The sequence below is a fragment of the Cyanistes caeruleus genome, chromosome 9, assembly GCF_971803275.1.
Source record: "Cyanistes caeruleus chromosome 9, bCyaCae1.hap1.1, whole genome shotgun sequence".
Classification (NCBI taxonomy): Eukaryota; Metazoa; Chordata; class Aves; order Passeriformes; family Paridae; genus Cyanistes; species Cyanistes caeruleus.
The window spans coordinates 33,653,908-33,674,381 of record NC_141709.1 but is presented as its reverse complement, the minus strand read 5'-3'; the positions used below and the strand labels follow the sequence as shown (position 1 = coordinate 33,674,381).

Sequence of the window (20,474 nt, the reverse complement as noted above, 5' to 3'; positions counted from 1 at the left end):
GCCCCTTCAGGCCCTGCAAGGGGCTCTGAGCTCTCCCTGGAGCTTCTCCTCTCCAGGTGAGCACCCCCAGCTCTCCCAGCCTGGCTCCAGAGGGGCTCCTCTGGAATCTCTCCAGCAGCTCCATAACTTCCCCCTGGTGTCCATGGAATTGTGGTGTGGCAGAGCTGAACCCCAGCTGCAGCAGCAGGATGAGCCACCCCCCTGCAGGGTGGCAGTTTTAGGGTCCCCTCTGCGGTGGCTCCGTGTTTTCCATCCCTTTGTGTGCCAGGGGCTCTCGGTGACTCTGCCTTCCCCAGCAGGATGGGATGAGTCCTCCAGCCTGGAAAATCCCAGTGCTCTGCTTCCTTCTGAGCCTCCAGCCAAAGCTGGAGCCAGGGGGAGAGTTTGGTGCTGTCCCAGGAGAGTTTGGTGCTGCTCCATAGGAGTTTGGTGCTGCTCAGGAGAGTTTGGTGCTGCTCCAGAGGAGTTTGGTGCTGCTCCAGAGGAGTTTGGTGCTGCTCCAGGAGAGTTTGGTGCTGCTCAGGAGAGTTTGGTGCTGCTCCAGAGGAGTTTGGTGCTGCTCCAGGGGAGTTTGGTGCTGCTCAGGAGAGTTTGGTGCTGCTCCAGAGGAGTTTGGTGCTGTCCCAGGAGATGATGATGCACAGAAGCCACAACATCTGTATCCTTTATTGGACTGTGATGTTTTCTGTGTCCCTGTGGCAAGGTTAACTCCTGGCTGTGAGGAGAGAATCTCCCCTATTACATCCCCTCTGTAATTCATTCCCTGTGTTCTGCTCTTCTCTTCCATTCCAGCCCTGCTCCCACGGCTTTCCCGGTGCCGTTCCCATGGGATTTGTCCTGGGAAGATGACATTTGGGGCCCAGAGCACAGCCTCAGCTCTCACATCCTCTCCTTTGGTCTGTGCCTCTGAGCTCAGCCCTGTCAGGACTCCTCCCAAAACCCCTCAAAGGCTCAGGGAATGGAGAGGCTCCCCCAAATCCCATAATTTTTAATGATTTCTCTCAGTTTTGTTGCGAGGCCGCCTCAGCTGCTTTAGCCCCACCACGTTTTCAGAAGGCTTCTGCTGACCCAGGCACTTCTTTGCAGCTTTGCACGAGCCTTGGCCACAATCTGGGCTTTGATCTCCTCTCAGAGCACTCAGAAATCCCCGGAGGTCTCGGGGTGTTACTGAGCTCTGTGAAACCTCCCAGCCTGAAATCCAATTTTAGCCCCTGCAGCGCCTGTGTCTGCCACCCAACCTCTCCCACGATGTACTGACAGCCAAACCCCTCTGAGGGCGAGCAGGGGGTAAAACCCAGCTGCAGCAGGTGCTCAGAGGATGTTTCTGTCACCTCCTGCTCCTGCTGCTCCTCCCCAAGGGTTTAAGGCACTTTTACCTTCCATCCTGAGCCTTCACCAGCTGCAGTAAGCCAGACTCTGCAGATAAGAAGCAGATGAAGTCACACCATCAGTTGGTGACTAAGCTGAGCCTAAACCCAGCTCTCTGCGCTGCCAACCTGAAACCAGAATGAATTCCACGTCCTCCTGCATGGCAATGGCACAAAGGGTTCAAAAGCGTGACTCAGATGAGCGCTGAATGCGTCATTTATTGTGTGTTAAATTCATTTATTGTTTCTTTATCCTCCTTTCGCTTTAAATCATTTCCAAGCTGACTTTTTGAAGAGGTGAACAGGTCCCACAGGGGAGTCTCTGGCTGAGCTCTGGTGGTGGTGGGATCTCCTTGCAGCCCTGAGCTGCTCCCCGTAGACACATCCTGCTCTGATGGGATGGAGCAGGAGTGGGTGGATCTCTGTTCTCCCCCCTGAGCTGTCTGCACCCCATTTCTTGTTTCTTTCCATTTGTTCCCTCTTTCCCTTTGTATAAAAAGTCTTTTTTTTTTTTTTTAGTGTGGTTTTGTTAGAACCTTGGCAGTGATGAGGCAGCGCCGTGGAGCATCTCTGTGGGTCGTGAAAATGATGGAATTCATTCCTGAGCTGATCAACAACAAGTGGGAATCTCTGGATCCGACTGCCAACAGTAAAAAAAGAGCTTTAAACAGGGGATAGAAAAACCTGATAGCAAAAATACAAAGGAGTTTGTAATGTTTAAGGGAAATGGGGAACCATGAGGTGTTCAATCAGTCCAGAGTGACTTTGTGATGGGATTCATGACATGCCCCATCCCTGGAAGTGTTCCAGGTTGGATGGGGCTTGGAGCAGCCTGGGATGGTGTTTGGGATCACAGAATCCCAGAAAGGTTTGGGTTGGGAGAGACTTTAAATCCCATCCAGAGCCAGCCCTGCCATGGCAGGGACACCTCCCACCTGCTCCAGCCTGGCCTTGGGCACTGCCAGGGATCCAGGGGCAGCCACAGCTTCCCTGGGCATTCATCCCTGAATTTCTCTCTCTGTGTGTGTATTTGTGCCCTTCCCAGCCCAGATTTTCCAGCTGAACCCACGGAAAACAGAAATATTTCCTTTTACCTCCCGAGGAGGGCTGGCACCCACGGCTCTCTGCCCATGGTGGGAGCTGGGATCGCTCCATCCCTGCTGGAAGAGCAGGAGCTTTGCTCCTGGGGCTGCAAATCCAGCCAGCAGCTCCCTGAAATGCAGCAGCAGCTCTGTTTCCAGGCAAGAGGAGCATTTCCCCCCTCGAGGTTTGGCAGCACAAGCCTCAGGATGTGGACATTGAGAAAAAACAAAAACCTTCCCCACCTCACACTGCTGAAAGCTGCTCTTGTACAATTTCCTTCCTGCACGGGCAGCACTCACTAATTTTAGGCTCCCTGCCGTGCCACACTCACATTTCTGCATTTTTTTTTTGCTGATCTGAAGAAGAATCCTCACCCTCCTTGCCAGGTCACTGCTCCTCTGGAAGCAGGGACAGATTCCTGGGGGTGTAAAGGAACAGCCACAGCACCCACCAAGGTGCTTTGGAACTACTGAGAGGAAAAACGACAAAATTAATCCATTTGTGCCACAGCTGGTGGAGAAATGCTCACAGTGCTTAGGAAAAATTGGGGAAATTTAGGAATTTTTTCTAAGTTTAGGAATTAAACTTAGGAATTTTTAGGAATTCCTAAAGTTTAGGAATATTTTCTAAGTCCCAGAACACCTGGAAACGGTTTCAGGGCTGCTGGGGGAAGGAGGCTGCTGTGTTTCATCTTCTGGGTGTCCAAATTCATGTTCTTGTGCCTGGTAAATCCCATTTTTCTCCCCACAGCGTGATGAAGAGCCGTGGGATGAGAAATCCCTCACCCAAAGGGAAGGATATGGCCAGTGAGCGATTCAGAGGGATTTTATATCAGCCTGGCAGGTTTTTATTGGGAATGGGAGGAAAATAAAGGACAGAAAAGGTTCCACGTTCACCTGTGTGAGACAGAAATTGGTACAGTAATCCTCCTTGGTGCTGTGTCTGCTCCTCAGGAGCAATCCCAAAATATTTTCCACATCTCTGCCAGGATGTCTGAGGGATTTTTTTATCTGTTTTAACTGCAATTAGCTCCAGGAATGAAATGCTCCAAACATTTGGGATTGAAATGCTCCAAACCTTTGGGATTGAAATGCTCCAAAGCTTTGGGAATGAAATGCTCCAAATCTTCAGGAATGAAATGCTCCAAACCTTTGGGACTGAAATGCTCCAAACCTTTGGGAATTAAATGCTTCGAATCTTCAGGAATGAAATGCTCCAAACATTTGGGAATTAAATGGTTCAAATCTTCGGGAATGAAATGCTCCAAACCTTTGGGAATGAAATGCTCCAAACCTTTGGGAATGAAATGTTCTAAACCTTTGGGAATGAAATGTTCTAAACCTTTGGGAATGAAATGCTCCAAAGCTTTGGGAATGAAATGCTCCAAAGCTTTGGGATTGAAATGCTCCAAAGCTTTGAGGAGGACGATGTTGAGCAGTAACTGAAGATATTGCACCCTGCAGGAATCTCCTGCTCAGCATTCCAGGAACCCAAGCTTGGTGGGTTCTTTGCTTCTGCCGGTTGAGGTGAGGTTAAAACTGGGCTTTGCTGGCCCAAGATCCCCAGGCAGCCCCAAGAGCCTGCAGCAGTTCAGAGGGCAGAATTCCAACCCGGAGCTTTGCTCTGCTTCTTCCACTGGCAATCCCGGTGCTCCAGGGCTTTATCCCAGTTCCAGCCTCTCTCCGAACAGCCCTCCCACGCTCTGTGGGAAGCAGGGATTTCCATCCACAGGCTCCCTGTTGACAGCTCTGAGGCAGGACAGCAGCTCCTCGGGGACCAGCATCTGCTCCGGGACATCGCTGGGCGGCCTCTGCTCCCAGCGCTTCTCCGGGAAGGATCCGCATCCCGCCGGCTCTGGGAACGCCTGGCTGCTGTTCAGGACCAGGTGGATCTTCTCCAGCAGGCACAGCTGGGCTGGTCCCCCCTGCTGCTGCCACAGCTGGGGGACAGGGTTGCTGTAGTCCTGGGAGAAGATTCCCATCTCCGCTGGCCGCGGCTGCGGGTGAATCCCGGCCGCGACGTATCCCGGCGTGGTCCCGATGGAGAGCTGGGGTTTGTAGGCTCCGAGCTGCTCTGGGCTTGGGCTGCTGGGGGTCACCACCACGCTCCTGGGCAGCTCCCCGTGCTCCTCCGTGTCCAGGTTCTCGCTCCGCTCCTGCGCCGGCACCTCCTGGAGCTCCGTGACCGCGGGGTCACCGCAGGCCGGGAACGGCTCCCGGGGGCTCTCGCTGGGGAAATCGCCCTGGTCCTGGGGAAAGATGATGGATGTGGCAACAAACTGGTAAAATCTGTTCTAGGAGAGCTGGAATCAGGGCTCGGAGCAAAGCTGGCCCAGGGGATGGAGTGGGATGAGCTCCAAGGTCCCTCCCAGCCCGGAGCTGTGGCCACAGAGGGAATGTGGAATCAAGGTTTAAAGACCTCAGCTAATCCAGGCTCCCACACACCTCGCAAATGCCTGGGAAATGATTCCTGAGCTCTTCCCAGCACCTTGAACTTCCTCCCACCCACGCTCCTCACAGCTCCCAGTGAGCTGCCCTCTCCCAGGGAACGAGGAATTGCCGGGGAAAACGGCCTCAGGTCGTGCCAGGGGAGGTTTAAATTGGATTTTGGGGAAAATTTCTCTGTGGAAAGGGCTGGGCAGTGCTGGCACAGGGCTGGAGTCCCCATCCCTGCAGGGATTTAAAATCCCCGTGCATGTGGCACTTGGGGACACGGGAGTGGTGGCCTTGGCACTGCTGGGAATGGTTGGGGACTCAACGATCTCCGAGGGATTTTCCAGCCTGGATAATTCTGTGATTGTGTGAATCCAAGCTTTAACCTGAGGGGAAGCAAAGCCAGGAGAAAACTCTGCCCTCACCTGGAGTGACTTCACCACTTTGCTGTTCTCCATGCGGGGAAAGTCTTCAAAGAGCCACCTCGGCAAGAGGGACACAAGGGTGGCCTTAGTCCTTCACCAGCAGGGAAAAAACAAACCCCAAATTTAAATCCAATTTATTACTCAGATATTCCTCCTGCAGGATAAAACTGGGGAGGAAGGACAAAAACAAACCCCAAATTTAAATCCAATTTATTACTCAGATATTCCTCCTGCAGGATAAAACTGGGGAGGAAGGACAAAAACAAACCCCAAATTTAAATCCAATTTATTACTCAGATATTCCTGCTGCAGGATAAAACTGGGGAGGAAGGACAAAAACAAACCCCAAATTTAAATTCAGTTTATTGCCCAGATATTCCTCCTGCAGGATAAAAGTGTCTGGAAGGACACATGAAGAACACCCAGCCTTTGAGAGGGGCTTGGAAACTTGGGGTTCCCCTTTCTCCAATCTCACTAATTTCATTTTCATTTTATATGAAATATATATAATTATATATATATTTTATATATATATATAAATTATAAATATAAAATATAATATATAAAAATATATAATATAATATAATGTAATATAATATAACATAATATAATATAACATATAATATAATATTAATATATTGATTTATTATATATTTAGTATTAAGTTATATTAGTATATATGATATTATAGATTATATTATTATAATATAATAATATAATATAATATAATATATATTATATATTATATTATTATAATTATATAATAATATATATAATATAATATAATATAATATAATATAATATAATATAATATAATATAATATAATATAACATATAATATAATATTAATATATTGATTTATTATATATTTAGTATTAAGTTATATTAGTATATATATTATATTATATTATATTATATTATATTATATTATATTATATATATTATATTATATATTATTATATAATTATAATAATATAATATATATAATATAATATACAATATATATAATATATAATTTAATATATGCAATATATAATATATATAATAAAATGATACTAATTTTATTTCACTCTTGTGGTTGCTCTCTGCCTTACTGTAGAGCACCAAAAAGTCCTTTCATACAAGAACCTGAAAAATGTGTGACATTGACCCCCAGGCTGAGGTGAAAAGGACCCTGTAGTCGATTTTAAATCATCCCAGAAGAAATTTTATATTTCTTCTACATCAAAAAAAATTTAAAAAAAAATAATTAAAAAAATGATGATTTGGAAATAATAATTAGTAAATAATAAGAAATAAAGAAGAAAGATATGGGGGAGAAAGGAATACCTTTTCCTGACTGATTTTTTGAACATCAGAATTGCGAAAAGAACCGACAATCCCAGCACGCTGAGGCTCAGTCCCAGGAAAACCCTGATGTCATCTGTGAGAAGGGGGTGAGAGGGAGGAGGTCACTCCTGGGGCTCAGGGATTCACTCTCTCACGGGTTAATTTGATATTTTCCTGGTGCTGGAGGTTATATTTGAACCTCTCTAGAAAGCAAAACTCAAAGTTTTTGCTCTGTGGGTGCTGCTCATCCCCGAGAGCGCCGCGGCCTTTCCTGCACGAGTGTCCCCACAGAGTGAAAATGTCTTTTTCTTTGGGGTTCTGACCTCCCCAAAGTATTTGGGAGCTCTCAATTCCCACTTCCAGGAGCTGCTGGGGTTAAACCTCCCACCTGAGGCCAGGAGCAAGCCGGGCTTAGCAAGGCGGAGCTGCCCTCCTTACCCTGGGACATCTCGCCGTGAGCGCTGCCCAGGAGCGGCTCCTCCGCAGGGACTGCAACAGAGAGAGGGGAAAATGTCTGTGCTTCATTCACAGGGCTGTGGCTGACACAAAACCTGCCCTGGCTTCATCTTTTTAGGAAAATAAATAACGGCATGATGAGGAAAATGAAGCTCCCCAAAGCCGGAATGACTCCAGCTCTGCCTGGGCTCTCCACAACCTCCCATTTCCCAGAGATCCAATTAAACAAAATGTTAATCAACATCTGTCCCCGTCTACGAAACCTCTTCCCTCAGCACCCAAAACAAGGATCCAGCCCCTCTGGGGAGCTCCATCGTTTTTCCTCAGCACTCCCAGGCTGTGTAACAGGTTTTCCAGAGAAGCTGTGGATCCCTGGAGTGTCCCAGGCCAGGCTGGATGGGTTTGGAGCAGCCTGGGACAGGGGAAGTGTCCCTGCCATGGCAGGGGTGGCTCTGGGTGGGATTTCAGGTCCTTCCCATCCCAAACCCTTTGGCATTCTGTGATTTCCCCCAGTGCCTGAACCCCACGGGAATGAATTCCCCCATTATTTCCATGCAGAGAGGGAAGATCTGCAGCTGAGGACCCTGCCAAGATCTTCTTTCTGCTAAAATCAGCGGCCAGCCTGGATCCTGGCCAGGTTCAGCAATTCCCTCGGGATCCCTCATCCTTGACAAACTTTTGGTGCCACAGGGGAGGGTCCTGGCCTGAGGACAGTGCCCAGGAATGGCACAGCCAGCCAGCAGTGCCTGCTTCCATCCCTTGGGAAGAACTTCCAGCTCCCAGAGCTGCCAGCAGAGCCACGGAGCCCTTTGGGCACAGGAGGAATCCCTGGGCAGCTGCAGAGGATCCATCTCGGAGGGCACCGGGGCTGGGGACACCCTCAGCTGTCACCTGCGGGTGCCTCTGGTCCTGCCAGCCCTCAATGGTCCTGCCCAGCCTCTCCTGGCCCTTCCACGCCCTGCCCGGGGGTTCTGGTTAAACCTCAGCCCTGGGAGGAGCTCAGACCCTGCTGTGATCTCCTGAGGACACCCAAAGCCACCCCCAGCCATGAGGATGAGGATGATGATGATGATGATGATGATGATGTTCCTTCCCTCAAGCCCTTCCCAGCGCTGATCCAGCTGAAGTTGTCCCTCCTGTGGCTCCCACTCCAGGCTGGCTCTGCCCAGCTGCTCCCTGGAAAAGCTCTTTGCTGGATTTTGCTTTATCCCTAACATTTCCTCGGGAATTCTGCATTTGCAGCCTCACTTTTCTGCCAGGGAAAGAGACAACGGCCCCGCTGGCGAAGGAAAATGTTCTTGGGTGTTTTGGGTCTGTGCAGGGGAGCAGAGCCCGGCTAGAGACGGCTTTTATACAAATCCATTGATTTTCCCCTCTCTTTTCCAATCCTGCTGGCTGGGGAGGGTTATCCTGTTCCGAAATCGCTGTGTGAGGATCGGATCCTGCTCACCTGGGCTGGAGCTGGCTTTGCTGATCCCGTCGGGATACACCGCGTAGAGCCGCACGCGCAGGGGAGCTCCTGCCGCTGGGAAAAATGAGATTTACCCTCAAAATCACCTTTTTTATCTGCTCTGAAGCCTCTGGGCTTGCTCAGGGCCTTGGGATTGAGCGGCCAGAGGATGCAGATGGATTTGCCTTGGTGGGTCTGGTGCTGTTCCTGCTCACCTTGACTTCATCTTCCTCCCCTCCTTTCCCTGTGATCCTCACCAGGGACCCAAATCCCATTTTTTGCCCTCAAATCTCCAATTTCTCCCCTCCTCCTTCTCCCCTCAGGGCTCTTCACAGCCCCGCTCCCCAAAAACAAGCGGGCAGGGGCTCCAATTCAAATCAAACTGCCTTTATAATCTCTATTTCGGATTTATAATCTCTATTTCCGATTTATAATCTATATTTTTGGGGTTATAATCTCTATTTTGGGGTTATAACATTGATATTGGGGTTACAATCTCTATATTGGGGTTATAATCTCTATTCTGGGGTTATAATCTCTATTTTGGATTTATAATCTATATTTTTGGGGTTATAATCTCTATATTGGGGTTATAATCTCTATTTTGGATTTATAATCTCTATTTTGGGGTTATAATCTCTATTTTGGATTTATAATCTATATTTTTGGGGTTATAATCTCTATTTTGGGGTTATAATCTCTATTTTGGGGTTATAATATATATTTTGGAGTTATAATGTATATTTTGGGGTTATCATTTATATTTTAGGGTTAAAATCCATATTTGGAGTTATAATCGATTTTTCAGAGTTATAATCTATATTTTGGGTATATAATCTATATTTGGAGTTATAATCTCTATTTTGGATTTATAATGTTTATTTTTTGATTTATAATCTATACTTTGGATTTATACTCTATTTTTGGATTTATACTCTATATTTTTGAATTTATATTCTATATTTTTCAATTTATGCTCTATTTTGGATTTGTACTCTATTTTTGGATTTATAATCTACATTTTGGATTTATCATCTATATTTAGGATTTATAATCTTTATTTTTGAATTTATACTCTATATTTTTGGATTTATAATCTATTTTGAATTTATACTCTGTATTTTTGGATTTATACTCTATTTTTGGATTTATAATCTACATTTTTTGATTTATACTCTATATTTTGGGATTTATACTCTATTTTTAGATTTATACTCTATTTTGGATTTACTCTATATTTTTGAATTTACACTCTATATTTTTGAATTTACACTATATTTTTGGATTTATAATCTATATTTTTGGATTTACACTATATTTTTGGATTTATAATCTATATTTTTGGATTTATACTCTATTTTTGGATTTATACTCTATATTTTTGGATTTATCCCATCCCGATGAGCCGCACCAAGGGGTTCAGGGATTCCTGGGATATTTTACCTGGGATGTTTTACCTTGGATGTTTAACCTGGGATGTTTTACCTGGGATGATGTTTTACCTGGGAGGTTTTACCTGGGATGTTTTACCTGGGAGGTTTTACCCGGGATGTTTAACCTGGGATGTTTTACCTGGGATGTTTTACCTGGGATGTTTTACCTGGGATGATGTTTTACCTGGGATGTTTTACCTGGGATGTTTTACCTGGGATGTTTTACCTGGGATGTTTTACCTTGGATGTTTTACCAGGGATGTTTTACCTGGGATGTTTTACCTGGGATGTTTTACCTTGGATGTTTTACCTGGGAGGTTTTACCCGGGATGTTTTACCCGGGATGTTTTACCTGGGAGGTTTTACCTGGGATGTTTAACCTGGGATGTTTAACCTGGGATATTTTACCTTGGATGTTTTACCTGGGATGATGTTTTACCTGGGATATTTTACCTGGGATGTAGGTGTGTGTTTGGTGCTGTGGGATTTTTTCCCAGAGGAGCAGCTGGTTCTGGCCGTGCTGGGAGCTGGAATCCCACTCCAGCACAAAGCAGAGCAGGGGGCTCCGGCTGTGCCGGGGCCGCTGCCACCGAACCAGGAACCTGCTCTGCTCCTCAGCCTTCACCTCCACAGCTCCTGGTGCTGGGAATTCTGTGGAGAAAGAGGGAAAGGGGATGTCAAAACTCATCCTTGGAGAATGGAGAGTCAGCCAAGCCCAGGGGAAATGTGGTTTTCCTTGGAAGGATGAACAGGAAATTACAGAATAGGGTGGGTTTATATATAAACAGATAAAAAAATATATATATTAATTTATCTTTATGTATTGACCTGTATTTTATGGAATTATTTAGGTTGGAAAAGACCCTAAAGATCAAGGGCACCTCTGACCTGTGGTCACACATCCTTGTGGCTTTTGAATCCCTCCAGGGATGGGGATTCCACCCCTGCCTGGGCAGCTCTGCCAGGGCTGGAAAAGCTTTCCATGAGGGAATTTTCCCAAATATCCAACCCAAACCTCCCCTGGCCCAGCCTGGGGCCGTTCCCTCTCCTCCTGTCCCTGTTCCTGGGAGCAGATCCCAAATCCCCCCGGCTGTCCCCTCCTGCCAGGGACTTGTGCAGAGCCAGAAATTCCCCCTGAGCCTCCTTTGCTCCAGGCTGAGCTTTCCCAGCTCCCTCAGGGATTCTCCAGCCCCTTCCCAGCTCCCTCAGGGATTCTCCAGCCCCTTCCCAGCTCCCTCAGGGATTCTCCAGCCCCTTCCCAGCTCCCTCAGGGATTCTCCAGCCCCTTCCCAGCTCCCTCAGGGATTCTCCAGCCCCTTCCCAGCTCCGTTCCCTCCCCTGGACTCGCTCCAGCCCCTCCTGGGCTGGCACTGCCCGTGTGCCCTTGGCCCTCCTGGCCAGCTGTGCTCATCCCCAGCCAGATGTGGAGTTCTGTGCTTGTAAATCCCAAACATCCTCGGCTCTGTCACGTCCCTGAAATGTTTCACCTGTCCCTTTTTACCAGAAACGTGCACAGTTCTGATAAACACCAGAGCTTAGAGAGTTTTTTCCACCTTATTTCTCTTCAGTTTCTTTTTAGTCATCTATTTGTCCTCAGCTCGAATGGGACTTTCCCCTCCCATTGCTCATTCAAAGACGTTTTTCAGACCTAGGAGAGCGTGGCTGTGGGGAAAACCACAGCCCGGGCCACAGGGAGCATGAGGTGGTCCTAAAATGATTTAGAAAGGATTTTTTTTTTTTCTGTTCTTTTCCAGTCTGGAGGGGCCCAGCTCACAGTGGGGGCTGGCAGAAGGAGCAGCCTTTGCACCCTTGGCTTTGCCAGCCGACAAACTGATTTTTAACTTTGCTGTTGCAGCCTTGGGAGGTGAAGGGCTGAGATTGCAGAGCCTGAAGGGGCTCCAGGAGAGCTGGAGAGGGGCTTGGGATAAGAGATGGAAGGACAGGACCCAGGGAATGGTTCCCAGTGCCAGAGGGCAGGGCTGGATGGGATCTGGGGCAGGAATTGTTCCCTGGGAAGGTGGGGAGGGTCTGGAATAGAATTCCCAGAGCAGCTGGGGCTGTCCCTGGATCCCTGGCAGTGCCCAAGGCCAGGCTGGATGGGTTTGGAGCAGCCTGGGGCAGTGGGAGCTGTCATGGAACAGTGAAATGAGACGAGCTTTAAGGACTCTCTCAACCCAAAGCACTCCAGAATTCCTTAAACAGCTGTGGGGCATCCCCGGGGGTCGCTGGATTTGTCCGGAGGATTTTGTGCTCCCTCGCTGGGGCGGGCAGGGCTGTGCCGGCAGCGTTTCCCTGCTCCCCGGGAGCTGCCATCCTACCTTCCCGAGCCCCAGCCCGCTCCAGGGGGATGCTGGCAGGGCTGGAGCTCCCTTGGGAATTGCGGGCGGTGACGAGGAGGCTGCGGGCTCCGGGCGGCACCAGGACCGTGCACTCGGGGCCGGAGGTGAGGCACAGCAGCCGCCGCCCCCCGGGGCTCTGCGCGGACACGGCGAAGCTCAGCTGCCTCCCCCGGGCGGGCTGCGGGACACGGACACGCGTGTGTGACACCGAGCCACCCGCGGGACACCGAGCCCTCGGCTGGGCTCAGCCTGGAGGGGATGGAGAGGCTCCGCTGCCGCCCGGCTGCTCGGGGAGGAGCGGCAGAGCCGAAAATCGGCAGAGGCTGCCCCAAAACCTCCTTACCTTGATCAAGATCGTCACCTCGCGGCTGCCGTTCGGCAGGGCCGGACCCAGGCACCGCCACACAGCGGGAGCGGCGGGGACTGCGGAGGAGGGGACACCGTGACACCCCGGGGACACCGGGACACCGCCGGGGGGACACCGGGACACCGCCGGGGGGACACCGGGACAGCCCCGGGGACACCGTGACAGCCCCGGGGGGACACCGGGACAGCCCCGGGGACACCGTGACCCCCCGGGGACACCGGGACAGCCAGGGGGACACCGGGACACCCCCGGGGGGACACAGTGACAGCCCCGGGGGGACACCGGGACAGCCAGGGGGACACCGGGACAGCCCCGGGGACACCGGGACAGCCAGGGGGACACCGGGACACCCCCGGGGACACCGGGACACCCCCGGGGGGACACCGGGACACCCCCGGGGACACCGGGAAACCCCCGGGGGGACACAGTGACAGCCCCGGGGGGACACCGGGACAGCCCCGGGGACATCGGGACAGCCAGGGGGACACCGTGACACCCCCGGGGACACCGTGACACCCCCGGGGGACACCGGGACACCCCCGGGGGGACACAGTGACAGCCCCGGGGGACACCGGGACACCCCTGGGGGACACCGGGACACCCCCGGGGGGACACCGGGACAGCCGGGGGACACCGGGACACCCCCGGGGGGACACCGGGACACCCCCGGGGACACCGGGACACCCCTGGGGGACACCGGGACACCCGTGGGGACACCGCAGGGCACCCCGGGGCTCCCCCACTCCCGCAGCTCCCGGGAAGCCCCTCCCGACCGGCAGGGGAGGGGACATGGGGACAGGGATTTGTCGCGACACCTCGATGTGATTTTTCCAGCCAGGGGAGCAATCAAGCCGGTAAAAGATGACGGAATCTGCTCGGAAAAGCCCTCAGAGAACATCCAGCCCAACCATTTCCAGCCCCGCCAAGGCCACCCCTCGTCCCCAAGTGCCACATCCGCAGGGTTTGAAGCCCCGGGCAGCTGTGCCGGGGGTGACAAACGCCAGCCACAGGTGTCACCGGGGCTGAGCCCACCTGTCTCGGGGGTTCTGTAGAGGAAAGGGGAGCTCCAGGCGCTCCAGGGGCTGCGGGCGGTGCTGAGCCGGCACCGGACCTGGAACACGAACTCGGTGTCGCTCTGCAGCTCGTGCTGCCAGCGGGGACCCTCCGGTGTCACCGTGTCACACAGCTCCACCTGCGGGGGAAGGGGGGAGCTGGGGGAGCGTGTGCCAGAGCCCCCACCGCCATTCCTCCCCCGCCGGGATTTTGGGGCTCCAGGGATCCGGGCTCGGCCCTGCTGGAACTCGGGGATGTCCCCAAAGGGCTCCGCTTGGAGCTGCCCCGCTGGAGTTGAGCGTCCCAGAGGATTTTGTGCCTTGTCCTTGCAGAGCAGAAGGTTTGGGAATCTTTGGAATTCTGTCTTTTGGCTTAAAAAGCCGGGATAACCCTGCCCATGAGGCCATCTGCTCTCCTGGTCCCCAAAGCGGGATCTGCCTGGATCCCTGGGGTGCCCATTCCCCACCACCCCCCGGCACAGGGGGCACCTCAGAACGACCCCAAAATGTTCCCATTGCCCAGGGGGTCTCCAGCAGGAACGGGACACACATCTCTGGAACGGGGACGTGTGGGGGAGGTGTGGGGCTCTCACGTGCCACGCTGGGGTGTCCGTGGCTCGGTGCCTCTCCTGGCACTGCACGTTCTGTAGCCGCGTCCGGCTCCTCCAGCGCGTGCTGGTGATGGCCGGGGACGTCTCCGAGGTCTCGGCACTGATGATCACGGGCAGAGCGGGAACCACTGCGGGGACACACGGGAAGGGGTGGGATGGGGACTGTCCTGGTGATCAGGGGAGTCCCCAAAGTCCCAGAGTGACGCCGCAGGGCTGGGCAGTGTGGGTGGCCACGCACAGCCACAGCACACTGTGGTGATCATGGATGGATGGATGGATGATGGATGGATGGATGGATGATGGATGGATGATGGATGGATAGATGGATGGATGATGGATGGATGATGGATGGATGATGGACGGATGGATGATGGATGGATGATGGATGATGGATGGATGGATGGATGGATGGATGGATGGATGGATGGATGATGGATGATGGATGGATGGATGGATGGATGGATGATGGATGGATGGATGGATGGATGGATGGATGATGGATGGATGGATGGATGGATGGATGATGGATGGATGATGGATGGATGGATGGATGGATGGATGGATGGATGGATGGATGATGGATGGATGGATGATGGATGGATGATGGATGGATGGATGATGGATGGATGGATGATGGATGGATGATGGATGGATGATGGATGGATGGATGGATGGATGATGGATGGATGATGGATGGATGGATGGATGGATGGATGATGGATGATGGATGGATGGATGGATGGATGATGGATGGATGGATGGATGGATGATGGATGATGGATGGATGGATGATGGATGGATGGATGGATGATGGATGGATGATGGATGGATGATGGATGGATGGATGGATGGATGGATGGATGGATGATGGATGATGGATGGATGATTTATGGATGATGGCTGATGGATGGATGATGGATGATGGATGTATGATGGATGATGGATGGATGGATGATGGATGGATGATGGATGATGGATGATGGATGGATGATGGATGGATGGATGGATGGATGGATGATGGATGGATGATGGATGGATGGATGGATGGATGATGGATGATGGATGGATGGATGATGGATGGATGGATGGATGATGGATGGATGATGGATGGATGATGGATGGATGGATGGATGGATGGATGGATGGATGGATGGATGGATGATGGATGACAGATGGATGATTTATGGATGATGGCTGATGGATGGATGATGGATGATGGATGGATGATGGATGATGGATGGATGGATGATGGATGGATGGATGATGGATGGATGGATGATGGATGGATGGATGATGGATGGATGATGGATGATGGATGATGGATGGATGATGGATGGATGGATGGATGGATGGATGATGGATGGATGATGGATGGATGGATGGATGGATGATGGATGATGGATGGATGATGGATGGATGGATGGATGGATGATGGATGGATGATGGATGGATGGATGGATGGATGATGGATGATTTATGGATGATGGATGACAGATGGATGATTTATGGATGATGGCTGATGGATGGATGATGGCCATACCGATCTCCTGCAGGCTGAGGTGCTGAGGGCCCGAGCGGGCAGTGCCCAGCGCGTTGCTGGCCTGCACCCACACCGAGTAGAGGCTCTCATTGTGCAGCTCTCTCAGCGGCACAGATGAGTCTGCAGGGAAGATCTTTTCTTCCTCATCCTCCTCATCCTCTGCCACCACCCTGGAAGCAGATGCAGCCCTGTCAGTGCCCATCCCAGCTCCACACACCCGCTGGCACGGCCACCCCAGTCCTGAGGTGTCACCAGGCCATGGCCATCCCCAAACCCAGAGTTTGTCACCCCTAAACCAAACCCCTTCCCTTCCCTGCACTGCTGTTTGGATTTTCACAGTGGGAAGGGAACCCTGCACGGTTGGATCCCAAGCAAATTTAAGCAGGAGCTTTGTCCCTGAGCTTCCAAATGATGGGATGAAGGTCTTTAAAATGGATCAGGGTAGCTGAGAGCCTGCCAGGCTGGTGTGGTGGGGACTGGGTGGTAGGGAGTGTCCCAGGGCAGGGCTGTGGCACAAAGCCAGCACCTCTGCTTCAGCTTCATGCTGGAATTTTGGTTTTGGGGTTTGGGCAGCGTTGGGCTCGTCCTCTCTTTATCTCTCTTTTTATTTAGAGAGCTCCCGAGCTGCTGGGAGCTGCTGGAAGGTGAGCGGGGTGACCGCCCGAGCTCCTGCGGTGGAACGTGTGGTTCTCGGGCAGGAGGTGACAAAACGTGAGCGGTAGGAAGTGGAACTGGGGCACGGCAGCTCTGCAGTCACCAGGGGCTGTCACCAGGGGCTGAGACCCAGAGCTGTGACCCAGGGCTGTGACCCAGGGCTGTCACCAGGGGCTGTGACCAGGGGCTGTGAGCCAGGGCCGTGACCAAGAGATGTCACCCAGAGATGTCACCCAGGGCTGTGACCCAGAGATGTCACCCAGGGCTGTGACCCAGAGATGTCACCCAGGGCTGTGACCCAGGGCTGTCACCCGAGGCTGTGACCCAGGGCTGTGACCCAGGGCTGTGACCCGAGGCTGTGACCCAGGGCTGTGACCCAGGGCTGTCACCCGAGGCTGTGACCCAGGGCTGTGACCCAGGGCTGTCACCCGAGGCTGTGACCCAGGGCTGTGACCCGAGGCTGTGACCCAGGGCTGTGACCCAGGGCTGTCACCCGAGGCTGTGACCCAGGGCTGTGACCCAGGGCTGTCACCCGAGGCTGTGACCCGAGGCTGTGACCCAGGGCTGTCACCCGAGGCTGTGACCCAGGGCTGTGACCCGAGGCTGTCACCCAGGGCTGTGACCCGAGGCTGTCACCCAGGGCTGTGACCCAGGGCTGTGACCCAGGGCTGTGACCCGAGGCTGTCACCCAGGGCTGTGACCCCCCGCGCCCCCTCCCCTCCGCGCTGCCCCGGGCTCTCACCTGCGCAGGTGGAGGCTGTGGCGGGTGGGCAGGAGCGTGTCCTGTCCCTGGTCCCAGCTGCACTCCAGGCTCCCCGAGCCCTCGGCGGTGGCGCAGCTCAGGTTGCCGGGGGGGTCCGGGGGATCTGCGGGGCGAGGCTGGTGAGGGCACGGCCGCGCCGGGAGCAGCCGGAGCCGGTTCTCCGGGGGCTCGGGGATCGGGGCACTCACAGCCCGCCCGCAGCTCCGCTCCGCACACCAGCCCGTGCCACTGGCTGTCCCCACAGCGGGACAGGCAGGTCACGGTGGCCAAGGGCATCCTGAAGTGGCGCAGCCGGAGCCTCACGGTGCCGCCGGGCAGCGGGCTGCCCTCGGCGCGGCTGTAGTTGAGGAGGATGTCGAGCTGCAGCTCAGGGCAGCTCAGGGAGGACTGGCAGCCGATGGAGATGTCGGAGCCCATCCGCACCACCGCCGCGGGCTCGATCCACACGCTCCCCTTGCACTCGAGGTTTGCGGCACCTGCGCCAAAGCGGGGGGCTCCGGGGGTGTCCCACGGCAGCAGAGGCTGCAGGGACCCCCAGGGATCCCCAGGGAGCTGCAGGGATCCCCAGGGATCCCCAGGGAGCTGCAGGGATCCCCAGGGATCCCCAGGGGGCTGCAGGGATCCCCAGGGGGCTGCAGGGATCCCCAGGGAGCTGCAGGGATCCCCAGGGATCCCCAGGGAGCTGCTCTGCCCCCCGGGATGCAGCAGCAGCAGCACGGCTGGATCCTGCAGGTCAGGGATCACGAGTGATGCTGGGGAGAAATTGTTCTCCCCGAGGGCAGGGAGACCCTGGCACAGAGGAGCTGGGGCTGCCCCCGGGTCTCTGGAAGTGCCCAGGATTTGGAGCAGCCCGGGACAGTGGAAGTTGTCCCTGTCCAGGGCTGGGCGAGCTCTGAGGTCCCCCCTGGGATGAGCCCCCCGCCTGCAGCAGCGCCCCGGCCCCTGTGACTCATCCCAGCAGATCAGAAACAGCCAGTTCCTCCAGTTTCACCCATTTTAGGTTTTGCTGTAACGTTTAAACGAGTGCAGGGAAATAACCTGCGCTCTCGAGAGCTCTGATCCCCAAGATTAGGGCGGCGGAGGCGCTGCCCTTCCCTATCAGATGAGGCTCCGCAGCAGCCCCGGCTCTCGGGCGCTATCGGGCTCCATCTGCCCTTCCTGGAAAGGGCAGAGCCCAGGGCTCAGCACGGCAGCTGGAAACGGCCCCGCTCCAAGGAGAAGGAGCTGCAGGCCCTGGCATTCCCCCTGCAGGGCTCTGTCCTTGCCCCGTTCCCAGCCCGAATGTCCTGCAGGAGCTCAGGGCTCGGCGTGGTGGCCCTGGTGTGGTCACTCACCTGGGCACAGGCAGCAGAGCAGGACGGGCAGCACCAAAGCCTCGGAGCCCGCCATGGCCCACGCTCGGCATAGCCTGAGGGGTGGAAAAGGATGGAGCAAATCCCCCTGGAAAAGCAGCTCCAGCACGGGCAGGGTGGGTTTGTGGCAGGGAAAGGCGAGCAGCCCTGCTCTGGAGAGGATGGAGAGGATGGCAGAGATCTGGAATGAGCCCACCAAAGGTGCCTGAGGGTCAGGAACACCTGGGAGGTGTGGAAAGGCTGGGGGAGCAGCTCAGCCTGGAGAGGAGTGGGCTCCAGGGGGGCAGATCCTCGGGAATGGATGTCTGGTGGGGAGTAAAGGCGAGGGAGCCAAACTCGGTGTGGCCCAGGACAGGAAATCAGGAAATCAGGGAATTCCAGCTAAACATAAGAAAAAGCTCTTTAAAGGTGGCCAAAGTGGGGCTGCTGTCCTGCAGTCTCCATCCCTGGGGATGCTCAGGCATGGTTTTATGGGATAGAAACTCCCTTTTCCCTAATATCTTTCCCACAGGTCCTGGCCAGGCTGAGCCGCGGCTCTTCCCAGCAGTGAAGTCCTTGAGACAGCCCCAAAATCCCCCCTGTCCCCAAGGAGTCACCCTTGTGCCTGCATCCACAGCCGCTTCAATTTCCCCCTGCTCCCTTTCTGTCTCCACAGCCGCTTTGGGAGAATTCCCGCAGCCCAGGGAAGAAAGCCCAGCCCGGTGGGACTCGGAATGCGGGGCTGGAAGGGCTCACATTGGGAGGGGAAATGCAGCTCCTGCGGGGAAATCGCTCTTTTCCGAGCAAAGGATCCTCCTGGAAGCACCCAGCGAGGCACCCCCAGCCCCCCGGAGATGGGGTGGCCCCAAGACCCCCACAGACCCCTCTGGGGGTGGGGGGTGGGCACAGGGAAGGAGCCCTGAGCCCTTCCATTCACCTGCCCGGGGCTGAGCAGCCAGGCAAGCCCCGCTCTCCATCCTTTCCCTTCCCCATGCAATACCTGCTGTCAGGAATGGCGAGTTTCCTCTCAGGGAGCTCAGAGTCCACAGTAAAAGCTTCAAAATGCTCTTTTTCAACCCAGCAGCAGCGAGTGCTCGGGTATTTCTCGTGCAGGGTGAGGTGACCTGGTTTGGTTTTAGGGCTGATCATCATGAGTGAGTCAAATTTCAAGTGCCTCCCTATTACCTGACCTACAAAGAGAAGCTGTCGGTTCCCAAGTGCCCTGGAACCTTCTGCAAGTCAGAGCAAATGAAAAAATGCGATTGGGGTCCTCTGAGAAGAGCTGGAAACTCTAAATCTGCCCAGTTCTCCGAGGGATCTCCGGCTCTGCCTCCTCTGGGAATCACATTCCTGCTTTTATTCCAATTTAGAGGCGTTTGCAGAAGGAACGAGGCAATTTGGAGATGCTGGGCTTTGATCTCATCTCTGGTAAATCCTCTTCGTGCATTAAAGAAATGGGAATTCAATAAAGAGGGGAGAAGCTGCTCCCCCGAATCACACGGAATCTTCACCGTGGCTGCGCCAGGAGCGGATAAACGCAGGAGCAGCGGGTGAGGAGCAGGAGCTGGGATATTCCCTGGTTCCAGCAGGGGGCTGGGAGCTGGGGAAAGCAGGGAATCCTTACCTTGGCAATCCTCAGGACGTGTGGCACCCTGCAGCAGCACTGGCTGACCCGCACAGAGCAGCAGAGTTTCCCTCCCGGTGTGAGTCAGTCCATGGGAAAACCCAAATCCCTTCCAGCAGCAGCCTCGGGACGTCTCAGAGTCCTGGCAGGACCTGGGAGAGCCGAGCCCATCCCCAGGGGATTGTTACAGTCCCGGGAGCTGGCAGGGTGATTTTCCT

General features: G+C 53.6%; 1 protein-coding gene across 2 annotated transcripts; it reads right to left on the bottom strand.

Moving 5' to 3' along the window:
- Positions 1 to 3,270: 3,270 nt before the first annotated feature.
- On the bottom strand, positions 3,271 to 19,851 carry IL23R (interleukin 23 receptor). 2 transcript variants are annotated; one of them, XM_086841432.1, is made up of 15 exons: positions 19,633 to 19,851; positions 18,636 to 18,709; positions 17,490 to 17,777; positions 17,281 to 17,404; positions 15,885 to 16,054; positions 14,327 to 14,472; positions 13,714 to 13,873; positions 12,658 to 12,737; positions 12,294 to 12,492; positions 10,429 to 10,626; positions 8,543 to 8,617; positions 7,075 to 7,125; positions 6,637 to 6,730; positions 5,308 to 5,398; positions 4,013 to 4,698 (listed from the first exon to the last, which is right to left on the bottom strand). In XM_086841432.1, exons 1-15 carry the CDS (start codon positions 19,782 to 19,784, stop codon positions 4,111 to 4,113), a joined length of 2,490 nt encoding a protein of 829 aa, XP_086697558.1. In that variant the 5' UTR covers positions 19,785 to 19,851; the 3' UTR covers positions 4,013 to 4,110. The 2 variants fall into 2 exon arrangements, with proteins under 2 accessions (XP_086697559.1, XP_086697558.1); XM_086841433.1 differs by lacking the exon at positions 19,633 to 19,851 and having other exon boundaries at positions 3,271 to 4,698; positions 18,636 to 18,900.
- Positions 19,852 to 20,474: the final 623 nt, after the last annotated feature.